At 41.0% G+C, this 20,161-nt stretch overlaps 2 protein-coding genes across 5 annotated transcripts in view; both read right to left on the bottom strand.

The window, feature by feature from the left end:
- CERKL (ceramide kinase like) overlaps nucleotides 1–2,329 on the bottom strand; it is a 109,570-nt gene extending 107,241 nt beyond the window's left edge. For 2 of the 4 annotated variants that reach the window (XM_058712392.1, XM_058712402.1), the window contains exon 1: nucleotides 1,599–2,117. In XM_058712392.1, coding sequence (XP_058568375.1) covers nucleotides 1,599–1,836 — 238 coding nt within the window. In that variant the 5' untranslated portion in view covers nucleotides 1,837–2,117. Of the gene's footprint in view, nucleotides 1–1,598 lie in introns of all 4 variants that reach the window. The other 2 variants (XM_058712409.1, XM_058712414.1) reach the window with 2 other exon arrangements.
- Nucleotides 2,330–15,749: 13,420 nt separating this feature from the next.
- On the bottom strand, nucleotides 15,750–19,954 carry NEUROD1 (neuronal differentiation 1). Its single transcript, XM_058712368.1, has 2 exons — nucleotides 19,767–19,954; nucleotides 15,750–18,130 (listed from the first exon to the last, which is right to left on the bottom strand). Exon 2 carries the CDS (start codon nucleotides 18,117–18,119, stop codon nucleotides 17,049–17,051), a length of 1,071 nt encoding a protein of 356 aa, XP_058568351.1. The 5' UTR covers nucleotides 18,120–18,130; nucleotides 19,767–19,954; the 3' UTR covers nucleotides 15,750–17,048.
- Nucleotides 19,955–20,161: the final 207 nt, after the last annotated feature.

Below are 20,161 nucleotides of genomic sequence, written 5' to 3'. Positions count from 1 at the left end.
AGTTCAAGCCCCGTGTAGGGCTCTGGGCTGATGGCTCAGAGCCTGGAGCCTGCTTCCGATTCTTTGTCTCCCTCTCTCTCTGCCCCTCCCCCGTTCATGCTCTGTCTCTCTCTGTCTCAAAAATAAATAAACGTTAAAAAAAAATTAAAAAATATATATATAAATATAGGTTCTTAACTAAGGTGCTAGGATTCCATACTTCCAATTTTAAAGGCCTGAAGAAGTTTGCACACTAGGCCTTCATTAAGAAAAAATACACCTAGGTGAAAGAAAAGTAAGGGGTTTCGAGCAAAGTTTAAAAAAAACAATCAAAACTTTCAACCTGTATAGTTTTTAAATTCTACTTTCATGAACACAAAGCAAGCCTGCTTTTCCTCCATCACCACTTAATTTACAACAGCATTTCTTTTTTCGTGTCATTATTTGCCTTTTTGTGTCCCAGTACCGCAACACTTATTTATATGAGCTCTCACTGAGCAAGGTCTCGTTTTAAATTCTGTAGTATTTCACCTTCATTGTAGGTTAAGCTGGCTCTTGTAGGCTAACCTAAACTTCATATAACTTAGAAACTTCTAGATCTCCCAAATTCAAACGGACTTAAAAACTTCACGGAATAATTCTACATCCATATCCCTCGGTTTTAACTCAGAGGTTCAATAAAACATTCTACCTTGGTTTTCATGACACCTGAAAACATTTTAATTAAGGTAGAAGGTAATTTTAGTTAAGCCTACTCAGTGCATTTGTTAGCTTTTTTTGCACGGGAAACTTTAGAACAGTGGCATGTTTCTATACTTTACTAGAAGTAGTACAGGGCGCCTGGTTTTGCAACGGAAGGCAATGTTTTAAAAATAATTTAAGTTTGTATTTAGCCAGGAGAGACAGTGTCACAGCGAAGGTTTTTTGAGCAATCTTCTCTCGACGAAGACTTGAAATAGTTGTTGTAAATACAGCACTGTAACATTTCCAAATAACTAAAGTCAAGTCAATAAAAGGCGAGTGCGATAAGCAGCATGAGGACTTTAAAGTCAACACTTAAAAAAAAAAAAAAATCAAGGGTTTCTAGTAGGTAGAGAGCTTAATTCTAGACAAGGCAAGTAATGTGAGGGATGGAGAAGTCCAGAGGGCCCAAAAGGGGATTAAAGTTTCGGAAGTCAACAAAGTGAGAGTTCGATTCAGAACCCACGTGTAGATGTACTCTGTAAAGTGGTTATACTTTCAGGGGACGGGCAGAGGTTGATGGATTCAAACTCCACCAGTTTGGAGCGAAGGAGAGGACAGGACCTTCCCGCAGTTTGGAAAACACCGGCCCTTTGGGGCTCAATTCTTTTTTCGGCCTCCTAGAGCAGAAGCTGACCGTGACTTTGCTCCAGGGAATGCACCCAGAGGCGGGGAGCCAGGCGGGCGGGGCGTGTAGCCTGGGGCCCCCGGGGCCGCGAGGAGACTAGACTGCTCTCCCCAGTTCGGAAGGAGCGGGCGGGGGCTTCGCGACGGGGAGGGGGGGAGGGGGGGGAGGAGCCTGGGGAGGGCGGAGAGGAGGCGCGGGCGAAGGTGCAGGGAGGAGACAAGGCTGGAGGTTAAGGTGCCGGGACACTCACCCGCGGGGCGCTCGGGTTGGATGGGCCGCCACCTGAGGGCCCGCTCGCTCAGCACCACATCACAGCTGCTCCTCCCGATCTCGAAGATGCCACGCAGCAGGATCTGCCCGGCCGCCGCCTCCGGCTGCAGCTGGGACGCCCACAGCGCCGAGGGCACCGCGGCCGCCGCCGGGGGCGCTTCCTCCTCCGGGCCGCCCTCCAGGGCGCTCACCCGGCCGCCGCGCCTCCCCCGAGGCATGGCGGAGACGCTAGCTGAGCAGCAGCCTGGGGTCTGGGGAGGCCTTTGGAGGCGGAGGTGGAGGCCGCGGCAGCCTCGGCTCGATCTGCGTCCGGCGCTGCCACAGCAACCGCGCGCAGGGCAGAGACCCAGGAGGGAGGCGGGGCAGGCAGGCGGGGCCACCCGGACCTAGTCCGGCACCTTGGGCCGCCGGCTTCGGGTCGCTGCCGCTCACTACTAAAGGTCCCCAGTGCAGGCAGACGAAGAAGTGGCTCCCTCCGCCTAGCCCTCCCTGTTCAGTAGGATTTAGTGCACTGCGTTTCCCACAGTTCTGTACGCACTCCCTTCTCAAACTTACCCCCTGGGCATCTTGTTAAAATGCAGTTTCTTACTGTTGAGGTCTGAGAGGAGGCCCAAAAGGCTGTATTGCTAAGAAGCCCCGGGATGACGGCGACGCCCATGCCACTGGTCCTCGGGACACACTTTGAGTGGCAAGGGCTTCTCGTTTCCCCACCTGCTTCCCAGTGGGCTCCCTCAGAAGGCAGAGGTCATGCTATATAACCGTACTGGCACACCCTCGGTAGTTAGCTGATCTTATGCACCTGGTAGAGAGAGCTCATTTCCCAAAAGCCCCGAGAGGAAGCCAAAGTCTCTGGTTTACATTCACAGATTCTCACCTGACAAACAGAAGGTGCCTTATCATAATGAGCACTGAGTAATGTTTAGAATTGTTGAATCGTTATATTGTCCTCCTGAAACTAATATATTGGATGATAACTATACTGGAATAGGAAAAAAAAAAAAACACCTTAATGAATAAAAGGTGCCTTTGTGCTGTCAGTGTTGAGGGTCCTAATTTCCCGGAAGAGTTCTCCTTTGCAAACTCGTCTTTGCCTGGATCTGGCACTCTCTGGAGGGAGATTACAAGCAGCCGGGCTTGTTCTCTGGAAGGCTGTTGCTACAGTGTAGTGTTACCTGCAAATGGAGAGAGCCCTGGGGGGTGGGTTTATCCTTCCCTTACTTCTGATAGTAGAGATTCATGAAATTAGCTGATAATTTGTTAGCACAGAGTCTGGAGGCTTCGGTTCTCAACTGTGGCTGCACGTTGGAGTTACCGGTAGGGAGTTGAAAAAAAATCCAGAGGCCCAGGCTACACTTGAAGACAATTAAATTGGAATCTCTGGGATGGGACCCAGACTTCAGGAGTTTTTAAAGCCCTCCAGGTGATTCCAATGTTCAGCTAGGCCGGAGAATCACTGCTGAAAGCAGTGTATTCACAGGGAGCTGACAAATTGTGACAATGAAACAGAGAAACGGAGTTCTCTGGAAGAGGAGCATCATGGGAGGTCAGTCAGCAGCCTTTTTAGAAAGTCAGAATAATTGTATCAAGAAAACGGTAGGGGTGAGGGAGGTAAAGAGCAAACTGAGTTTGAAGACTCGTGGATGTAGCTCCAGGGTGCTGGTGCCGAACCAGCGACTTCAGCTACGCAAGCTCCTCTCATTCTCTTCTTGTCCTGCTCACACCGCAAAACCAGACAGAAGAGCGCATGGCAGCAGGAGTGTCTCAAGGTTCTCTGCTCAAACTTGGATTTCAAACAACCAGGGAGGGAGACTGGAGGCCTAGCCAAATCCCTTTCAGAGCTGAAGCGCCTGTGTGCCAGTTAAGCTGGGACTCTTACCGCTTAATGCTCTGAAAACAAATCCCCAAGCTTCCAAGCGAAGCAGGGAAGAGCCTCTGTTTGATCTGATGGCAGAGAGCTGTTTCTTGGAGCAGAAGTGCAGCTGCTGCTGAACCCACGCAGGCTTCAGGTGGCTCAGCCCAGCAGTCACTCCTGGGGAGGTTGGTGCCCTTGCGGAAGGAGTCAGCATCTTGTATTCACAGCTGTTGGACCCTCAACACAGAGCTCACTGGCATTTTCAAAGCTCACTGAAAGCCAGGGCAAATAGGTCAAGGCAGTGGCTACTTCTTAGGACCTTTACAAGTTGCCCTTTCTCCTGCTTCAGTAGGTCAGAGTCAGAAACACTGGCTTTATGTTTCTTGAGGATGAAAGTAATGGCTGTGCTCTGGTCTTTCCCCTTGATGAGCTGTCCCCTCCCAGGGCTCTGAAGGTTGCAGTGCCAATGGTCTCTGTCCTCAGGATTAGCCACACGGGCATCAGCACCATGGCTTCCCATTCTCCTCAGGGCTCCTTGAGAGATGTCACCAGCTCTAATCACTCCCCTGAACTTGAGGCTCTATGTCCAACTGCCTACCTGACATCACCACTTGGCTGTCCAATAACCATCAGAAACATAACATATCTAAAACCAAATCTATGATTTTCCATTATAAACCTATCCTTCCCAGAACTTTCCAAATCTCAGCAAATAGGTTCATCAAAATCCTTGATGTCATTCTTATTTCTTCTCATTGTCTCAGGCCTCACATCCAATCCGCTGGCAGATCCTGTCAATTCCATCTGCAAAAGACACTCCTTTCAGCCTGTTGCTTTCCCAGTCTGTGCCCCTATACCTCTCACCTGGACAACATCAACAACCTCCCAGCTCTTTGCTTTCCCTTTTGCCTATACTGCCTCCTCCAGCTCAGAGTCTATTTTCCACCTGGCAATCACATTGCTCCTTTTTAAAAATAACAAAATCATATCATTTCCTGCTCACAACCTTCTTCTGATCTCCCATCACTCTTGGAACAAACTCAAAATTCTTGGCAAGTGCACAAGGCCCTACATAATCTGGGCTCTGGTTACCTTTCTGAGGTCACTTACTCATACCCTCCACCTTGCTCACTCACACAAGCCTCCATACTAGTCCTCGGACACACTGAGACTAGTCCCTTCTCAGGGCATTTGACTTGCTGCTTCCTCTCGCTGGAATGCTTTTCCAGCCAGCCAACCAGATGGCTCCCTCCTTCTGCTGAAAGATTACCATCTCTAAGAGACCACTGCTGACCCTCCTCCGTCATTCACCTTCCCGTAACTGTGTGTATTAGTTTTCTATTACAGCTGCAACAAATTACCATTAACTCAGTGGCTTAAAACAACACAAATGTTTTATCTGACATTGCCAGGGGTCAGAAATCCAAATTTGGCTTCACTGGACTAAAATCAAGGCATCAACAGGCTTGAGTTCCTCCTGAAGGCTCCAGGGAAGAATCCATTTCCTTGTCTTTTCCAGCTTCTAGAGGTGGCCTGGATTTCTTGGTTCATGGCCCCTCCTTCCATCTTCAAAGCCAGCAGCCAAGCATCTTCTCTCTGCTTCCATCCTTCTATCTTCTGTTTCTGACTCTGACCTTCTTCCCTCCCTATTATAAGGATCCTTGTGGTTACATTGGACCCATCTGGATAATCATTAACTGCATCTTCAAAGTCCCTTTTGCTGTGGAAGGTAACACATTCACAGGTTGTGGGGACTAGGACATAGATATTTTCAGGCCACCACTCATCTACTATCTCCTGCTTTATTTTCCTTTACATCCCTTATTACCTCTTGCTGTATGTTTACTTATTTGTTTATTGTCTAGATTTCCCATTGAATGAGTTAATGCACTTAGTAACAGTGCTGGAATACAAGAAACAATAAATGTTAAGTGTTATTATTGTTGCTAGAATAAAAGTTCCTTGATGTCAGAGAATTTATCTTGTTCTTCATTAAATTCTCAAGTACTGGCACAGGGCTTAGCATGTAGTATGTGCTCAAGAAATATCTGAAAGAATGAATGAATTCCTTTAACACTTATTTGTAATAATAGTGTTAAAGTACCTCAATAGTTTTCTCCCTAGTTCTTAAGGATCAGTTGTCCCATAAGTGGTGCATATATATGATCCACTAATGCATGAAAATTGCTCTCTGAAAATTTTCAGGCAGCTTCCTGAACATCGCTTTCCCTGCTTTGGATGAAACTTGGGGATTAGTTTTCAGAGCACTAAACATTAAGAGTCCTAATATAACAGGCACATGGTTGCTGTATGTTTGGAAGATATTTGGCTAGATCTGGAAATAGAATCTCCACCCCTGTTGTTGTTGTTTTGTTTGTTTTTGTTTTTGTTTTTGTTTTTTTTTAGAAATTCATGTCTGAGCAAAAGACTTTGAAAAATTCTCTGCTATTAACATTGTTTTCAGGATATCATTAAATATCTGGGCAAATCCAGGAGATTTAGACGTAATGGGACAGCCTCCTGAAGTCAGGGACACCTTAGTTCCACAGATGGAGGCCGGTGAAGTTACAGCCCGCTGAGACATCAAGATCTACTGCATTAAGGGCAGGGGCAAAGAATTCTGATGCCTGAGCTTTGGCCAGTGGATAATCTTAGATCACTCCCTTTAATCTCGCACAGTCTCTGTTGGCTTCAAAGTTTGGAGTTTGTGTGAGCAATAATTGAGTACCTGTGTTATCAAATTACCATCAACATCGTCTTTTGCAAACTCCAGTTTACTTTAGAGAACAGTTTTTATTAAGGACTGCTCCATGCAGGTAGAACATAATACAAACTCCCACCATGGCATAGGAGACTCCTTATGATCTGACTCCTGCCCACCCACTCAAACCCCATCTCCTATCATTTTTCTTCCATTCTTTCTATACTTGTGTCCAACTACACTGGCCTTCTTTCCATTATTCAATTAAACCAAATTTAGTCCTCATGCAGGGCCTCTGCTGTTGTTATTTTTTCTGTGTGGAACAATCTTTATTATGGCATGGCTTTGCATGGTGCCCAGGTCAACTTCGTGTCACCTTCTCAGAGGCTCTTCCCTGGCCAGTTAAAAGTTTACTCCTACTCAATGTTATTTTCCTCATTGTACTTCCTACTATCTGAGTGTATGTCATTGGTTTTTTTGTTCACTTCTTTTCTGTCTGTCTCCCTTTCCCATCAGATGGGTACCTCAATGACAGCACTGACCTGGTATGCTTGCTTATGGCTCTATCTCATGCCTAAAGAGTGCCTTGAGAAGAATAAATGCTCAATAAACATTCATTTAATCCATAAAGGAATAAGTTGAGTTCCTGCATTAATTGTTGGTATCACTGAACATATTGTATCTCATGGGTAAGGAAAAAAAAAATTCAGGACATATTTAATTTCTCCATATCAACATACATTGTAGGTGAAGTGAGCTTTAATTGTGTCCAGCTCTCAGTAATTTCTTTTTTTTTCTTTTCTAATTTTTTAATGTTTATTTTTTGAGAGAGAGAGAGAGAGAGAGAGAGAGAGAGAGAGAGAGAGAGAGAGAGAAAATTCTAAGCAGGCTCTGCTCTTTCAGAGCAGAGCCCAACATGGAACTCGAACTCACCAACCACTAGATCATGACCTGAGCTGGAGTCAGGGGCTTAACAGACTGAGCCACCCAGGGGCCCCTCTCAGGTGTTTCTAATGCAAAATGGGAACCTTGCCAAAGGAGCCTCCCTCTCATCCTGAGTGGACATTTTGTCAGAATGTTCCTGCTGTTCTGGCCTCTGCTGCCTAAAAGGTAGAGGGCAAAATGTCTCTGCAAAAATTACAGAATCAGATTCAAAGTCCAGATCACATAGGTTTTTTGTGCTCCTTGTATTCTGGGAAACTGTGAACTACAAATATAAGTTATCAGCCCCCACACATCAACATACAATGGGAAGAGGTGCAGAGAATAACCACAGTAAATGCTCCCACTGGAAAACCGAGGGTGGGGGTAAGGGTGGGGCAGAAAGCACATCACAATCACTTGTTCAGAGCAATTCTGAGATTCAAGCAGGCATGTGTTGCTAGATCACATGTTCCTTATCTCACGTCCAGCTCTGTTCCCTAGGAGAGGTTCTCTAATTCACTGTTCTCCACAGCTCTTAGCTCCAACCTCTGCGATTTTGGTTCTGCCCTTTATACCATTCTTCTTTTTGACAAGAAATTGCCCACGATGACAGCTGAGTCGTTTTTCAGCCTTTTTTTATCTGTAAAAAGTTGGAGGTCAAGAGGCTTCTTTTAATTTTGAAGTGTTAGTCCAAATGTGTATAACTCCTTTAGAAATTTTGTAAGCTTTATGTTGTTCATATATATATGTATATATGATATATGATATTTGTGCATATATATATAAATTCATATTCTATAATATTATACAGGAGCTATTTCCACAAATCTCTTTGATATTAGTCCCTCTATACTTTGGACTCCAAGTCAGAATATTGGGGTATAATTCTAATGTTTTTAGAATTACTTTTGTCTAGGGAAACTGTGTCTTCCAACCATACCTTTGATTGAGGCTTGACCTGAAGACTTATTTAACTGGAAGCAGCCTGAATTTCGTCTTTGATTTGAGGCCACTTCTTGCTCTTCGAATATTTTTTAAGCCAGACTGTCTGTCCTGGGCCTTCTATAGCTCCTCTGAACTATGTTTGTTTGTCACTTTTTGATAAGACCTAAAAGAAGCCAAATAACGCAATATTCTTCCAAAGAAAAGAAAAGAAAAAAAGATTAAAAGCAAGATAGCATCCCAGATTTATATAAACTAAAACTTATGATTAATTGAATACCTTCAGAAGATATAATCAGTAACTGGTATCTTGAGCAATCAAAATAGTCAACTAATGAGATGTGTTGCCCTAAGCAACTAAAGTTGGAGTGGCTCGAACTCACAAACTATGAGATCATGACCTGAGCTGAGGTCAGTTGCTTAACCGACTGAGCCGCCCAGGTACCCCTATCCTTGGGTTTTAAGCTTACAAGGAGAGTATTGGCTCAGGCCCTAAATAACCTGGAACAGGTAGATAGAACTTTTAGAGGTCATGGCAATTAAATTCACTTGGACCATATTATTAAAGATATTTTATGTGGGGCACCTGAGTTGCTCAGTTGGTTAAGCGTCCAGCTTCACCTCAGGTTATGATCTAGCAGTTTGTGGATTCAAGCCCCGCATCAGGCTCTGTGCTGACAGCTCAGAGCCTGGAGCCTGCTTCAGATTCTGTGCCTCCTCTTTCTGCCCCTCCCCTGCTTGCACTCGGTCTCTCTCTGTCTCTCAAAAATAAATAAACATTAAAAAAAAAGATATTTTATGTAATTTTGCATGTCATAGAATTGTATGTTAAATGTTTGTAAAACAGGGAAAATGTTACATTTTTCTTTTGAGAGGTCCATCTATTAGTATACATGCTGCCCCCACATATAGAATAAATATGGCATTTTTCACATGAAGAATAAATGGCAGTTTGTATTTTTAAATTCTATAAATATAGATATATTTATAAATTCTAGGCCAAGAATTTTAAACAAAATCATCCTTAGATTATTAAGTAGGCCCATTCACACTTCACTAAATCTAGATGTCAGTTTAATAATTCACATGAATAAAAACCAATAAACTTTAACATAATTCAGATGCTTATGAAATAGCTATTATTTGTCAGCTTGTTCAAATATCAAACCTAGTATTAACTGAAATAAGCTAGTAGTTATGTATTGTGTCACTAAAACTTCATGGTAATATTCTCACAAGAATTCAAATGAACTCTCCCATATTTATGCATGTTTAACATGAGTTTATTGTAGACTTTAGCATATGTATTGGCTTCCTAGGGTAGCTATACCAAATGACCACAAACTGGGGAGCTTTAAAATAACAGAAATGTATTGCTCACAGTTTTGAAGACCAAGGTCCAGAATTAAAGAGTCTGCAGAGTTGGTTCCTTCTTGGGGAGTCAGAGGGAAAATCTGTTTCATGCCGCTCTTCTAGCTCCTGGTGACTGCTGACAATTCTTGCAGATCTTGGTGAATAGATATGTCAGTCCAATCTCTGCCTATATCTCCATTCTCCCTGTGTGTTCTGCCTGCATGTTCCATCCTCTTCTAATAAAGACATCAGTCCTCTTCTTATAACGACCACTTGAATCCAGTATGACCTCAGCTTAATTTACATCTTATACATTAGGATGTGTTACTTGGATACTGTTGCCAAATAAGATCACACTCTGAATTTCTGGCTGGACATGAATTTTGGGGAATTGGGGGATGGGACTCTTTAACTCAGTACTATATGTATATATATATATATATATATATATATATATACACACACACACATATATATATCAAATGCATGTTTGTGTATATATACATGTTTATGTATATATATATATATATATATATATATATATATATAACAAATGCATGCATATTTTATATATGTGTGTGTTTTTTCCTTGGCAATGTATTTTAAGATAAGTGTGTTATTGTTAATTAGGCAAAAATGAAACCTTGGGAAGCAAAAGATCTCTTTCCTCAATATTTTTAACATGCTAGCCAGAGTAAAGGAAACATTAAAATAGAGTTTCTATAACCAAAATCTCATGTTGGAATTTAAAAGTATATAATAAGCAGCCTTGCCTCTATTAACTAGGAAATTCTTCCAGTAAAGAAACATTTTGATAAATAACCCTACTTATCTTCTAGTTATAATTTGCATGCATTTGTTACTATTGTTTGGTGTGTATTTAATCATCGTCTGGAGTAAAGCTGATTCAGTTACCTAACAATGACAAGTGATGTTAGCCCAACTCTCCTTTTTAAAATGCTTTATTACCCTCTCTAGTCTTGGATGTGAACATTTCTTGGTCACATACCTGCAACCTACCACAGATTATAAATTTATAATGCCCTACTATGAGGAGACTAGCCCTACCATTGTTAGTGACACCAGCGGTAAGGAATTAACAGTCTCTTAAGCATCGTAATACCCCTTCATTGACGTCACCGAAAGTGGGGATGATCTTCTAACTGACATCATTTAGAAAGAACACTAAAGAAATAATAGTGATGTGCTAGGTTTACACAGTGAACATTGTGAAGTAGAAATTATAGGTTAGGTAATTCAGCAGCATTTACCTCAACCAGGAACACACACTGTGTATTAACACGAAGATGTGTATTAATACAATGATTATAAAGAACATTAGCTGTCCTTTCATTTTCAGTGATTTTAAACAAAATCACCTCTCAAGAATACTGATCCTTTGATGTTTCTGGTCCCTAAACACCTCTCCTAATAATTTATGTGCAGTGCTAAGATGAATACCTGATGTTGCTAAAAACAACCACTCTGTGTTCTTCTTTCATTTGTGTTGACAAAGACGATACATTCCCCATAAACTTAACCACTTTTCTGTTCTAATTGATACTTTGAAAGAAGATAAATTTAACAAATAACTATTGTGATGATACAGTACTCTCTTTTATATTGTGTATTTCTACTTCCGCGCTATCATCTACCTACGGGTAACCTATTTTACTTTTTATTTGTTGAAGGTTACTCAAATTCTCAAACTCATTGCTAGACTACAAAGTACTTATGGGTTAGATTCTGGTCTGCTGTCATCTAAATTCTTCAACGATGGTAAGGAAGTTCGGGACAATTTTATGTAACACCAACAAGAACAAGAACAATTGCTGGAAGAATGATGAACACAAAGGAAAAAGGTAGCATGCAAGCTCTTAAAGAATTTTTTTTAAAAAGCAGGGTCTGAAAAGAGCCTACAACATTTTAGTTCCTCTTTTATTACAGTTCCAAAATCATACTTAACAAATTGATGTTAACAAAAAGAAAGAACTGCTAACTCATGACTTTTATCGTAAAGCGGAGTGGGGGTAGGGCTGTTTGGTGCTATGTAGTACGAAATTCATTTCAATTGTTCTCTTTTTCTAGAATTAATGCTTATAACTTTCACTGAGTTGAGCATCATTTGTGGTCCTCTCCCACTCTCAACTGACCTGATTTATAACATTGGTTTGGCATTAGAGTAGTGTGGTTTGATTTTCTTGTAATGTTAATACGTATCCAGGATCTCCTAGGTCTTCTAAGCACCAGCGAAACAACAAACAAGGGACAAGGCTTCTGTCCTTGTGAAGCCACGGTCTACCAGGAGAGAGATGATTTAACAAAAACAAAACAAATAAGGAAGCAAGATAACATCAGATAAATGCTCTGGAAAAGGGAATGGGCAAAATAATTTTGATTTTGGTGAGATTGAAAGTGATTGAATACTTCAGCTGGGGATTTGGGGAAGCGGCGTTTGCGCTAGAACCTAAATGAAGAAAGGAAACCAGTAATGCAAGGATCTAGGTATCCCAGGTTCCTGCAGTCATTCATCTGTAAAATAAGACATATGGCTGCTTTGGTTATGAAATGTGTAAATTAATAAAGAGCAGAGAGTACTGACCCAGTAAGCCTGTGAGGCCATCCTCTGTAGATGTGTCTTTAAGACATCAAAGCCTAAAGCAGGGTTAGCTTTTAATCTTGTTAACAGCAAAATGAGTTACCAAGTTGCCTCATCAATGTGAGATAAAATTTATTCTCTTATCTCTACATGTTATTTTACAAGTGAATCCATCCCTTTGGATTGCTCTATACCTGAGGATCTATAAAAATGATTATTGTCACTCCCCACTTACCTCTATATTAGCAAGGCAAATAGCACAGTAATGTTTCAATGGCCACATCCACATTTAATGTATCTGAAGGCTTAGTCCAGCATTAACATAATACTCTGCATTTTAAGATATTTTAAAATCAGCAATTTAAACAGAAGTCCCCCAGAGGCTGTGGTCTTGTCTTGTCAATGCCACTAGTTTGGTTACCCAGCTAATTCCATCAGAGTCATTGAACCAAGTGTTAGTGTGTGTGAAGAGTCTATGAGTCAATTGCCAGCACAAAATTCTTCCTGACATGGGAAGGCAGATGATCTCAACTTTTCAGTGCATACAGCACAAATTTCTAGTTGAATGGTTCTTGACAATAGTGTCCTCTGAAACATAATGCCTGGCGAGGAGCCAATGATTATGCCACCATACAAATCACTGTGTATCTGACGCCAGAATGCCTCTGTGCAATGGTAGCAACAAGAGTTCTCAGTCCTGGTGTTCCACAAGATGTTATATTGGCTCCTTTATTCTTTATCAGACCCTGGAATTAAAGATTTTATTTAGACAGTTTTTAGGAAATGAATGGTGGAGTGAGATGAAAAGGGAAGAGAGGAGGTTGTAGTGTACTTTAAGAAGAGCTTTACTGTTTTACAATCCCCATTAGGACAAAATCGGCTTATGTTGGAAGCCTAGTTTTATTAACTGTTTAATAGATATTTTCACTTTGAATCTCTTGTTTAATTATAGAACTAAAATAGCTTAGTTCAAACTGTTAGCTAATGATCCATATATCATTTTAGTAATTGCTAGCTTCTTTCAGAAATGCATTAATTTTGTAAGAATTATAGACTTTCAAGTGTAAAAACACGGGGAGTTTTTTAAGATTAATACATTAGAACATTTACAATTTGTTTCAAATGTTACTTTACTGTACCATATTAGAAACCTAAAATTACCAAAATATTCTTAAGATACTATGATCCTTCATTTTAATTTTCATTTAACTGTATTTTTTGGATTAAAAGTAGATAGATCATACTCTATGAATGCAGTTGGTAATGTAAATGAAATCTAAGTTATGCAGTGTTCTATTCAAAAGGAATTATGCACTGGTTAAAATATTTAGCTAAATTTCATTTCCCACTATGAAATTGTCTACTGATTTTAAACACCATTTTTTTTTTCTGGAAATAACTCTTTAGAACATTTTCACATTAAGTAAGTAGATCTAAGCATCTTATTTGATAGGAATAATAATTGCCCAAGACGAAGGAACACATAAAACCCTAAATGTTACTCATAACAAGCAACACTAGAAAACATTTTTTTTTCCACGAAGCCAAAGTCACCAGTGTTTCTTCTTTTTGGCTGGTTTTACACCTAGTAAAATATTTTCTTTTCTTATCTAGCTTTAGATATAGGCATTAGCCAATTATAAAAACCGTGTCTCTTTTAAACATTGGTAGCAATTCAAAAAGAAAAGAAAAAGATAATTGAAAAGGTTTCTTGTGGTTTGAAAATGCCTTCCAAATATTCATTAAACATTTAAGTGAGTAAATTTGTAGAATATGTTTCTGACATTGGCACTGGTTCTGTGGTATTTCTCTGATCAGATGGAAGTGCTGTGTGTTATGCAGAGTGCATTCAGTTCATTCATGCATAAACAATATCATTTTCATAAATTAAAACCTCCCCTGCAGAAGGAACATCTGTGCCTGCCTTTGAATAAAAGATGGTGGCATGTGAGTTACTCCTTGACTGACTGAAAGAATCCTTATGTTTTAGAATGAAGTTATATAGGAAAAATTGAAGGAAAAAAAACCTAACTTACAGTCTGAATTTCTACCTTACATACAAATATGTACATATATATATATATATATCCACAGTATAGATTTCCTTGCTTGTAGTCTTAAAAGCTGGAATCCTTAAAATGCATTCTCTAACTATTTCTTCTGTTTACTAAAGCAACAGATTTTGGTTTGCATGAAGATGTATAATTTTAATTATAGGTGAAATTGAGCTGCTGAATAGATCACATCAGATCTGAATGTTCACTTCATGGTCTCCTAGGCTGGAAGGCTGACAATGTTCAGATATCATATCAGTATTATGTCTCATAAAGTAAGAACAGTGAGAGCAATCCTAGAAGCAACAGCTTGATTTCAAAATAACAACTCTGATTCACTTGGAATGAGATTATTGCATTTTGGATAAAGTTGAGACTAACTTAAAAGTATTTCTGTCATGTGATGAAGGCTGATGGAAAACATGTTAAAATGATATATTTTAAATTGAACTCAAACATTTTTTAATGTTGAAATATTCCTTACTGCTACTGTCACAGCTTGACATAGCCCCATTGGCAATGTTATTAGTATGGCTAATTGTTCCCGTCCATTAGATTACTCACATTTTTCTGGAGCAGTTTGCTAAATGAGGTCAGCTTTCTGGAACCCCTAAATCACCAATGAGAAGGAGATTAAAGGAACAAGCTTGGGAAGAGAGGTAGTCATCCAATGTGGCATCCGAATCAGAGGAGGAACAATGGAGTTACTAATGACAGTAATCAGAGCACCATGGTAGAGCCAGGGCACAAGTGCCAAAATGTTATTCCCTAGGAAGCATTCCTGTCAGTCAGTACATCCAGAGGAAGAGAAATGCCAAACTTTTTTTTTTTTTTTTTTTTAGTGGACTTAACAATGGACAGAGTCATCTGTAAGTTTTTCCACTGAGTTGTATTTAGTGTTCCAAAAAAGGGAAGGGACACAATTGTATCATCCTATAATATATTATACTACAAATAGTATGTTCTTGAACACAAATAACTCACTATCATTTTCTCCTGGAAAAACAATTTTGAAATCATCACAGGATGTTCATCAAAAAATTACAAAGTGCCACTTCTTCTTGGATTCTTTAAATTAATTAAATCATTTCCTCCTGGCATTTTCTAAAGGTATTTAACTTTCTTTTGGGTTATTCCTGGTTTGCAATCCAGTACTATATTGCATGCTGCTATTGTATAGTGCTGGTTTGCAAAGTGCAATGGTACTGTGATAGTACTGATTTTCAATTCAGTTCGGGAAAATATACAGATAATAAAGCACTAAGAAAATGGTAAAGTTTTCTTATGTATTTTTAAATATATAGACAAACTAAGGGCGCTTGTTTGCAACTCCTTGTTATAATTAACTAAATATCCCTTTTTAAAAAATAGGAAAAATCATAATACAATCATTTAAAAGAATAAAACCCAAAAAGCTGAAAGTGAAGATACTTAAAACAAAGAAAAATGAAAACCCAACTGTTTGTCTCTCCACCCCACCCCCCAGCCTCATATTCCATGTAATGAAATATGAGTTGGTTCTTTCATTATCTACAAAAGCTGGTGACTCCCTAAACAAGATCAACAGACTGGAGACTATGCTAAAGTAAACTTTTATTTTATTCTACAAATAGCATTTAGTTTTAATTCAGTGAATAAAGCATCTATTATGCTTAGGAATTATTTATACTTTAAAAAATCACTTTAAGAAGGAATGCAACAATTGGTCAGATTTTCAATACTAGTTTATTGCAACTGGATGAGTGTTTTCTAAATTGTGCATTACACCATAATATACAGGATTACAAACAAGATTACAGTACAGATCGATTCCAGTGGTACCAGTATCACATCTCAAACAGCACTTATTCTGGACTGCATTTTACATGCAATAGCTATTGTTCTAATTATGAATTAAATGGTTTGAATTTATTTAAGCTACTGTACTAATTGACTACAATAGGTATAAATCCCAACATTAACAACCTGATTAGATTTAGGCTCAGATTTATTACATGAATATATGACAAACCACCATTTGTGTGACTATGTATAAAATCATGCATTTATATTTTCTGGAAACATCAATAGCTTCAGATTCTTTGTAAAATCATGGAATGCAAAGGAGTAAAAGACTAAAAATAAACAGTGCAAATTGTATGTGATAGTCAAGCAGCTTTTGATTTAAAGAAGGGTATGTTGGCATTTGTTTATAATATGTATATACAAGCTTGTGCAAGTAATGTATTGAATTGATATGTTTTGATAGGGACTAAATCTCTTTTTTTTCATCCTCTTAAGAGTTGTGGATCTGGTTTTTTTTTTTAAGGAGAGGGAAAGACTTTAAAGTGAAATGAATTGCTCAAATTGTGCAATTTTTTTTTTTTTTTTACAATTAGAGAGGAAAGAAGTGCTAAGGCAACACAATAACTTTCTAAGCACTTTTCTGCTGGTTTAAATTAGTTAAATTATTTTGTATAAATTAGATATAATTCTACCTTTCTGATATGTATAAAAATTGATGAAGCTGCATGGTTTTAAAATAGGAAATCCACATTATAAAAAGTCATTAAAAATTCTGTACAAAATCACAACAAAATAATTCAGCATGGGAAAGGTAACAAGTAGTAAAATGCTGGTTGAAAAATATATATTTATATATATTTTAATTGGCCCGTTACTAGTTTAAAAATTGCATAGATCCTAATTATTGCTTGTGATTTTGTTATCCCGATCAGATAATTAATATGATCTGAAAACAGCTACACCAAATTTGTGGTGTTTTTTTTTAACCATATTACTTTTTTAAAATAGAAGAGCTATAGAAAATAATACATAAGGTGAACAGGAACTTTGATCCCCTGTTTCTTCCAAAGGCAGTAACGACAATAAATACATATATCACTTGAAGCTTGGAGTATTTGCACTTTGCAGCAATAGTACCCAAAGGGCTGCCTTTTGTAAACACCACAGTCACTGTAAGCACAGTGGGTACGTTTCCCGGGGATGGTGAAACTGACGTGCCTCTAATCGTGAAAGATGGCATTGAGCTGGGCACTCATGACTCGCTCATGATGTGAATGGCTATCAAAAGACATGATATTGTCTATAGGGATCTCGCAGCGAGGGGCAGCGGCGCCCGAGAAGATTGATCCGTGGCTTTGGGCCCCTGCCAAGGTCGCTGCAGGATAGTGCATGGTAAAGGCATAATTTTTCTCAAACTCGGCGGACGGTTCGTGTTTGAAAGAGAAGTTGCCATTGATACTGAGCGGCGGGCTGAGGGGTCCGTCAAAGGAAGGGCTGGTGCAATCAGTCAGGGGGCTTTCAAAGAAGGGCTCCAGAGCAGCGCTGTAGGCGTGCGGCGGTGGCTTAACGTGGAAGACATGGGAGCTGTCCATGGTACCATAGGGCGGGCTGGGCAGCCCCGGCGACTGGTAAGAGTAGGGGTGCACAGGGAACGAAGCGCTGGCGGTAGGCAGGTGCGGAGGCATGTCCTGGTTCTGCTCAGGCAGAAAAGTCCGAGGATTAAGCTGCAGGCAGCCGGCAACCAGGTTGGTGGTGGGCTGAGATAAGCCCTTGCAGAGAGTCTGTACGAAGGAGACCAGATCAGGGCTTTTGCCCGAACGCAGGATCTCCGACAGAGCCCAGATGTAGTTCTTGGCCAGGCGCAGCGTCTCGATTTTGGACAGCTTCTGCGTCTTGGAATAGCAGGGCACCACCTTGCGCAGGTTGTCCAGAGCCGCGTTTAGCCCGTGCATGCGGTTCCGCTCCCGGGCGTTGGCCTTCATGCGCCTTAGCTTAAAACGCTCCAGGCGTGCCTTGGTCATCTTCTTCTTTTTGGGGCCCCGTCTCTTGGGCTTTTGATCGTCGTCCTCCTCTTCCTCTTCTTCCTCCTCTTCCAGATCTTCGTCTTCGTCCTCCTCCTCTCCCCCGTTCCTAAGTGAGTCCTCTTCCGCGTTCATGGCTTCGAGGTCGTCCTCCTTCTTGTCTGCCTCGTGCTCCTCGTCCTGAGAACTGAGACATTCGTCTGTCCAGCTGGGAGGACCCTGGGGCTGAGGCTCGCCCATCAGCCCGCTCTCGCTGTAAGATTTGGTCATGTTTCAATTTCCTACATTCAACAGGGGGGGGGGGAGAGGAACAGAAAGAAAAGGAGAAAAATGCTACATTTACGAACTACCTGTGCCTTCAGCTACCACTCCCTACCTAACTTTATAGAAATCCATGTGAAGAGAAGTACCAGCTCATTACAAAATGGATGCCCCTAAGGAAAAGTTAAATGGCTTGTTTTATAATGGCGTGTGTGTGCCCCACTGGCATACAGGAGACAGGGCAGGGCTGGAGGTGGGGGAGAGAGTAAATATATGTGTATGTGCACTCCTGTGTGTATGTTTTCTAACGATTGGCAAAAGTGTGTTTATGGTGATTATGTAGCAGGATGATACACACGAAAAGGAGCAAATGTTTCACTACTTCATGGTTATCTGCATGAGTTCAAAGTCACAATCCACACACAAAAAATGATGACTTTGAAAATTGCAATTCTGTTTGTTCCCTTCTCTTCCCTGGCTTCTTGGCACTTAGCGATTACAGTTAAGAGACATTACGTAATTTACTCACGGTGGCAGTGATTTTTAAGACGATTATACTAACCGGAGACTGAAGAGCAAATTCATGGTGGAGAAAAAGTAGTTTCCATCAAATTATTTCACCATCAACGAAACATTTGGCAACAAAAGTGGGCAGGGGTCTTGCATGCCACCCTCGGCTTTCTTTTCTCGCCTCCCAACACTACCCCTCTGCTGAATTTCCACCTTGTACAAAAGCACTAGCTATATGGCCAGGGCTGGGGGCACCGCACAGAGCACCCTTCCATGCGCTTGGGATCAGGTGCGGAAGGCTCTTCTCTAATAAACAGCCCATTGAAATAGCCGCCCGCTCTTTATTGGGGCTTTTCAAAGTTCGCCTCAAACCTCTTTTTAAAAGATTGGGTAATTATAATGGTCAGCGATTGGCAATAGTGAAGTTGCCGCTTCTAATAAAGAAAATAAAAAGCCTTTAGTGAGACAACTGAATTTCTGGCTTCTGCAGTGGCTGCTAGGGACTTGGCTGCCTCTGGAGCAGTAACAGGTAGCAGGAGTTGGTTCCTCTCCCTTTCTCCACCTTTTTTCACTTTCTCAACTAAACTATCTCTCAACACAATTATTTCTCAGGATGTGTGTACCAAGGTATCCGTGTCCCTTTTATGCACTGAAAAAATAACTTGGCACTTCCAATGCGCACAAAATACATGCACACAAAACACATCTGGTAACAAGGGCTTTTCTTTTTTTCTTTTTACTTATTGGAAGAAGTGAGAAAGTGAAGTAGTTATTTGCTTTCAGGACTTTGAAATCACTACTAGCAAATAATCAGAGTTACTGTGCGTTATTTTTTTTTAATTCAAAATAGCTCCTATAATTTCCCCTCAAAACCAGAACACTAACACATTTTTTTTCTTTTTCTTTTTCTTTGCTTTTTCTTTTTCTTTTTCTTTTTCTTTTTTTTTTTTTTTAGAAAGCCTGCGGTGGGTATTTGAGTAAGGCAAGTCGAAATGTGTTAGTACTTGCGGGCAATCAAGGGGAGGAATGCCCGCTTCAATACACATACACGCGCTCGCAAACGCACACATTCAGAATATGTGTAGGTACATCCGGTCTTCAATTACTGCTTTTATTCCCAAACAAAAACGAAAGGGTTGTAATTACCTGCAGTTGTTAGTAGGTCCTGAGTGATGGTCTCATAACCCTGGGGCCTCCGGATGCCGTGCCTTCTGCGTGGGGCGAATTCCTCGTGTCCCCGCCGCGCGGGCGCTCAGGTTATATAGCCGGGTTGGTGATGCTGAGCGCAGGCGGGGCCCGGGAGCCGAGCGGCTAGCAGGTCCCTGCGTCCCGCGTCTGCGCACGCGTCCAGGCTGAGCGCTCTCTTCCGCCCGCCCCTTCAGCCTCGCTCCTCTCCCACCCTCCTCCAACTCCAGCTCCCCTCTCCCCCACCCCTACCCCCGCCCCATCTCCTTCCTCCCCGGCATGCGCCATATGGTCTTCCCGGTCCAGCCAGGAGCCGGGAACCACGTGACCTGCCCATTTGTATGCCGCGGAGCGCT

The sequence above is a fragment of the Neofelis nebulosa genome, chromosome 2 (assembly GCF_028018385.1).
Source record: "Neofelis nebulosa isolate mNeoNeb1 chromosome 2, mNeoNeb1.pri, whole genome shotgun sequence".
NCBI classification, from domain to species: Eukaryota; Metazoa; Chordata; class Mammalia; order Carnivora; family Felidae; genus Neofelis; species Neofelis nebulosa.
This window is presented reverse-complemented; position numbering and strand designations above follow the sequence as displayed.